The 6,212-nt window shown below is 43.8% G+C and overlaps 1 protein-coding gene across 1 annotated transcript; it reads left to right on the top strand.

Moving 5' to 3' along the window:
• Window positions 1-1,355: 1,355 nt before the first annotated feature.
• LOC104077374 (proline-rich protein 5-like) lies at window positions 1,356-2,805 on the top strand (the record flags this gene model as incomplete). Its single annotated transcript, XM_009578582.1, has 3 exons — window positions 1,356-1,494; window positions 1,774-1,974; window positions 2,041-2,805. Coding segments are annotated over 3 exons (947 nt in total), but the record flags the coding sequence as incomplete, so codon positions are not given.
• Window positions 2,806-6,212: the final 3,407 nt, after the last annotated feature.

Below are 6,212 nucleotides of genomic sequence, written 5' to 3'. Positions count from 1 at the left end.
TTAATGATTCTATGACTCTATGATTCTATCTTTTGAATATCCCATGTAGTAATTGAATCTGTTGAAAATGCAAGGGGGATACTACCAGTGTAAATCAAAAAGGAAATGTGGTAGTACCCGAGTATTTTAATGTAAATACTGTGATGGCCTGCTTGAATAGAGAAAACAGAGGGGAAAATAAGTTCAATTGTGTGTTTTCTGTGCAGTCAGTTTAATCTGTTTGCTTGTCAGAAATCGTCAATAAGGTAGTTGATTTTCCCTTGAAGCTGAATGGAAAAATGGTTGTATTGCAGTAGGCGTTTAAGAAACAAATCAGTTTTACGTGAATAAATAGAGGCCAATTATTTATGGAAGATGGTTCAGGATTACTACTTTGTATTCATTGCTTACCATTAAAAGGCCACAAGCATTTAAATGGAGCCCCAAATTGACATTTTGTGAATACAAGCTTTTGTATGTCAGGACAGAAAAAATGCACCCAAAGAGAATATAACTCCAGTGAAATGGATTGTTAGAAAATAAATGTTGTATTACATGACTGCAGAAGATAGGAAGGTTTTGGTGGACCAGGCACTTCCCCTTGCTGCGGTCTGGGGTGTAGATCTGTAGCAGTACCCTTGAATAGGTCTCACTATAGTCAATGAACCTCAAGGGAGCTGAGTGCATAAGTCTCTGCTGCTTTTAAACTAACGCATCTAGTTGTGTCCAACTATTTTGGTAACACGGTTTAAAGCTGTGACATACTGTCCTTGGCACTGGTAAGGACACTGACCTCTTTTCTTCCCTGTCTGGCTAGCACACCCAGCCTTCCCTTCCAGCCAAGCCTTGGTGTGACCAAAAAGCCGGAGTTCTTGTGGCAGGGCAGCCCCAGGGAATCTTTTCTGTTTGCCAGGTCAAACTCCTAACAAAGAAAAAGTCAAAAAGTGAATTTGGCTCAGCTGATTTCACTGCTGAGGCAGACACAACTGCAAAATACAATCTTAAGTACAAAAACTGGCTTTTTTAGTAGTACAGCATATGATTGGAATTTGTGTCCAGGTAAGCACATAATTATACATAAGTATAATTTTAGAAGAGACTGGCATTTTTAAAGGAAATTGCATGGTTTGCAGGGGAACATATACTAGCATCTGATTTAAAGCAGACAATTTATATGCAGTGTGGTTGACTTCCAAAGTGTAACTTGATTTCCTTCTCCAGCTGTGCCCTTTTCATGGGGATGGCAAAGTGAGAGTAGCAGGAAGAAAGCTTCAAAAGTGAGACTTATTATTCACACCACTTGATTTTTTTTTAGCACAAGTGAGTCTGAGCACTGAGGTCTGCAAAAAGTTTGCCTGATGGTCATTTTGATCTAGCTGCCAGAGAGTGCTCCAGCCCTCGCCCACTGGTGGAGGATCTCTGTGCTGACTTGCTGCCACCTGCTGCTCATTCTTTGGAAAGAGCCCACTTGGTTAACAAGCAGCATTCATACAATCACTGCCAGATCGAGTGCAGGTTTGTTCCCCAAAAAAGTTGCTGTGGGCACTGCCCTCCAGTTAAGGTTGCCAAACACTCTTGGTGCTCTCTCCGTGTGTGGTCTCTGAACAATGCTTTGAATCTAAGTTTTTCCAGAATTATTAGTAAGACTGCCTGTCTTAACCCTTGTGCCTCAAATTTGAAGAGACCTGATTTTCCCAGGGTGGGTGAAAAAGTTAGATTTCAACTACTAGAAATTAGTGGCGACCTTTATAGCCTGAACAAGAACAGAATTGCTCTTTCTGTTCTTGTCTAAAGAAAGTATTTGCAATGGTGTATCAGGTCTCCCACAATATTTACTGTTTTACTCCAGCTGCTGAAGTTGTATGAATATAAAGGCATCTCAGCTATTATTTGTAAAGATATGTTTGGGGTCTTCAATATGCTAAAGAAATCTAGAAAATCTGAATCCTATGGATCTGTAAAACCAGCAAAATATATTCTTTTAAAAAAGTTTTTGTCAGTCAAGAAAAGCTCATGAATATTCAAGCTTTGACTTTTCTTTTGAATACTTGTAATTATTAGTACCACAAAAATAGGAGACTTTGTAGATATTACTCTGGATCTTTCTCTGTTTACAGAGAAGCGGTTCTTCAGGCGTTCAAAATCGGGTGACATCCTTGCCAAGAACCCTGTGGTGCGATCGAAAAGCTACAACAATCCACTGCTGACGCCAGTGGCCGAGTATGAAACCGAGGGCATGGCTGCCAATGGAACGGGCATCCGAAGGCACTCTGTTTCAGAAATGACCTCCTGCCTGGAGCTACAGGGGTACTCCAACCTCACCACCATCATGGACAACGGTTCCAAGAGCTCCATGACAGCCACGAAAAACTCGCTGTCAGGAGACCAGGAGAGGCCCAGCACCGGCTCAGTGCAATGCTCTAGCAAACTCAGCACAGTTGAGCAACAGAAAGGACTCTTCCACTCGATGGACGACCCACGTAGGTCTTTTGAGCTGGACAGGGACCCTTCCTTGATTCCAGTTCCCTCTTCCAGCCCTGAGAACATAGTGGATCAGATTTTGGAGTCAATGGACTCTGATTCTGAAGGCATTTTTATTGATTTTGGCCGAGGCTGTTCGAGTTCATCAGCATACAATGTGGATGTGAACAGACAGAGCATCATGTGAAGGACATTGGGAGACAAACCTTGGGGTTTAATATTATATATGAAAGTTACTAACGCATTGAGTCGGACTATGGACAAGCTATATAAGCCTCTGTTGCAGGTCATCACAGCTGTACTGAAGTACACAAACACAAGTTTACAGCAGACAGGAATCTGCTGCAAGGGGGAAGAAACTCCAACCACTTCTCCCTGTCCCCATCACTCTGCAGTCAGATTTCCTATTGTCTTTATAAACTTAGGGGCTCACCAGCTGACAAGCGTCTGGTAAAATGCTATTAGTGCAGCTGGCAGTGTTCCTTCAGTAAAACAGCCTAGCAAATAGCTGTGTTCACTTTTAATTTTCTCAAGAGATTTCACATAGATGGCAGGTTGTTCTCTGAACTGTAACACTTCAGCCAGAGAAAAAACATAACCTTTTAAAAAACCAAAAAAAACCAGAGGCTGTGGGCCTTCATGCCACAGAATACAGTGATAAAGAAGTCTCTTTTAATCTTTTTCTTGTACATCTTGTATGCACTCCTTTGCCTAATGGCGAGTTAGAGTTCTTGAAGAAAGGCAAATAAACAGAAATGTGCTACCTGATGTCACACGATGCCTCATGTCTCATGTTCTGTTTCACAGCCAATACCTTGTGTTTGTGAGAGTTGTCTTGAAACTGGCTTTTAAGGCCATGTTAATTTGCTCTGAACATGGCACTTGCAAGAAATCTGTGCATGGTTGACTCCTGGAGCATCCGTTGTATGAAGAGATTCCAGCAGAATTCAAGTTACTTGTTTCCTAAATAAATAAAAATAGGGCCTCTTGGTGGAAATCTTCATTATATATTTATATTCTTAAAGCAATACAATAATGTATATACTGTCAATTATGTACTGATATTTGGGGAGTGTGAACCTTGCAGCTCTTCTCATCCTGAGCGCTCCCAGCTCTTTGATTCTCCCTCGCAGTAAGATGGTGTTGTAAGAGCTGTGTCAGTGGTTTTACAGAGGATTGATGCACATGATACTAGAAATCCTGATGTCTGATAGATTTTTTGGTCAGACGGCTTTACAGTGAAGAAAGAGCTACTTCAGGTCACTCCATTCTAGGCATCTCCTCTGGAGGAGAGAGTCAGTCGGTAACTCCTGAGCTGCTCAGCAGAGACCGGTCATTAGTTCGGTCCAGCAGCACCTGGCACTTAGCTCAGATGCTCAAGGACTCTCCAGCTTCGCTCTGCACTTGCACTGCTGACCCCAATATTCGCCAAACTCTTCCCCAGGCTTTGATTATGTTTCTAGGCTCAAGGCCCCACTTCTGATGCTTAATTTCCTTTGGCCTCACTACTTGATCTTTTGGAAATGTGAGCTCAATCTTTTGCTACCGCCCTGCTTCACTGCTGGAGATTTCAGCTTCCGGATAGGTGTGCAGGGTCCCCATAACAGAGAGATTTGAGAACCTCAGAAGCCAGCTGAGGAAGGAGGCCCATAAATGAGGCAGAGGTTTGGTGTCTGGTTTGCTTCTTTGTGTTTGGCATGTTCAGCTGTGCAGCCTCCCCTACAGGTAGGCACTTAAGTTAGGTCATAATTAAAAGTTTCTTGTATACAGAGATAAATAATTGCTTCTACGTCCCAATAGTCTCAAACCTAACAGCCAGGGAACACACCTGGATGGGACCATCCAATGTGGGGCAGAGTCAGTGCGGAGGTACTTAACACCAACAGGCAGAAATGCAGGTGCAGCAGAACATACCCTCAGCGAGAGCAACTCTGGTGCCTGGGGGGATCTTTGAGGTCCAATAAACAAATCGGCTTAGGATGCCGGCACCTAACTAGCCCTCTGGATCTGCAACTAAAAGTTGCAGATTATCAGGTCACCCATTTGGGTGCTTCCTGGCCATGGCGATACCTGTACAATCCCGCAGTCGTGCACCGGGGCACACTCAGGAGTACTTCACTCCTGATGGGGCTGAGTATGTTGGCAGCTCGCTCACACCTGTGGTTTATCAGGTTCCTACCAACTGCTTGGTGCTACCAATGAGTGTTTGCCCACCCTCTCCTAGCTGTGGGCCATGATGAGCCTGCAGTCTCAAGGCACATTTGTTGCCAGATTTGGCCCTGTGCAAACCACAGGAGAGAGAGGAGGTCTCACTGAACTTGGATCCAATATATGACAGGATCAGTGATTTCCAAAAGTGTCCTAAAGTGGTACAAGCCCCCATGCTGGCGCCCTCAGTCTCCACCCTCATTCCTTCTGACAAACGCTGTTCTATTTCCTGAATTATTATTTAGGTTGGAGAAAAAGAGTATCCACAGCCTTGTTCTAAGGGGAGGAGAAGATAGATTCAAACCCCTACAAGAAAATTTTAAAAACATAGTGGATCAAGGCCTCTGCACACCTTCTTCCCTTAGAGAACATTAAATGTAGTAAGAGTCATAAGCTTGCTTAATTATTGGGGAATACTGAAGCACAGTTTCAACTGAGAAGAGAAAGGGACTGCTAGGGCCCTTCCCACCTGAGCTTTTGCATGGTTAGTGCCCTCCCCTATGATAGGAGACCTTGAATCCCCTGGTATGCTGGCAATGAACTGACCTCTCCCACCTTGCACGCATGGAGCTAGTGAATGAAAATCCTCCTCTAGCTGTTTGAGAAGGTTGTTTAAAGATTGGGTTCAAGACAGTGACCACATAAGAGGACTATTCCTAACAGCCACCTCAGAAAACCTCAAAGAGGAGCAGGATTTAGGAAATAGTCTTGTCTTCGGCGTTTCCTCTTGGCCGAGGCAGGCAGCCTGGCACCTGTTGTAGAAGCCTGTTCTTGGACGCTTCGCCTTCCCACGTGCGCTGCGTGGTGAACCAGCTATCCCGGAGCGTTGTAGCATTGCAGCCCAGCACTTCCAATCTAGCTTTTACATTTCTAAGTCTTACACTTAAAGTGGGCTTTTTAGAGTCAAAGCTCTAGCAGCAGAAAGATGTAATGTAAGCTTTCATTAGCAGCACGTAGACTTTTCAGCAGATACAGACCAAGCCCTGTTCACCAGGACCACACTGGAGAATGGGAGAAAAGCCCAGCCCCGCCCCACCCCCAAAATTGTGATTACTGGCTGTGATAGGGTTGAATGAGTATTTAAGGAAGTTGGGTTCTGCCTTGTTGGGATTTATTACTTGTTGTTAGATGTTGGGATGTTCTGTGAGTGCTGCTGAGCTGAAGTAAAAGGCTTATATTTATCCTTTTTAGGATGAAGAGGCTTTCAACTGGCTTCATGTAAGGTGAGTTAACCTGGTGATGCTGTAATGGAACAGGCTGAGCTCTGGTGTTGCTGCGGTTTAGAGCTTTCTGAACTAAACTTGCCTCTGCTAGCAAATGTGGTGTTCACAAAAGTGTTGTCTGCTATGCTAAAGCTCTACTACTGGGGTAATGACTAAAGAGGGAGCAAATGTATTCTGACTCTAAGGGTTCAAACTGCAGTTTCAGGGCTATTTTTTAATTAAAGAAAACGTTATAAACTCAGTAGGCTTGTTATGAAGAGCCTGAAAATCTGAAGTCAGAGCTAAATTCCCTACTGCAATGGTGATAGAGTGGCATTTTGT

This window comes from Fulmarus glacialis, unplaced genomic scaffold (assembly GCF_000690835.1).
Source record: "Fulmarus glacialis isolate BGI_N327 unplaced genomic scaffold, ASM69083v1 Scaffold47185, whole genome shotgun sequence".
NCBI classification, from domain to species: domain Eukaryota; kingdom Metazoa; phylum Chordata; class Aves; order Procellariiformes; family Procellariidae; genus Fulmarus; species Fulmarus glacialis.
Note: the sequence above shows the minus strand (reverse complement) of the source record. Positions and strands in the feature narration are given on the sequence as shown.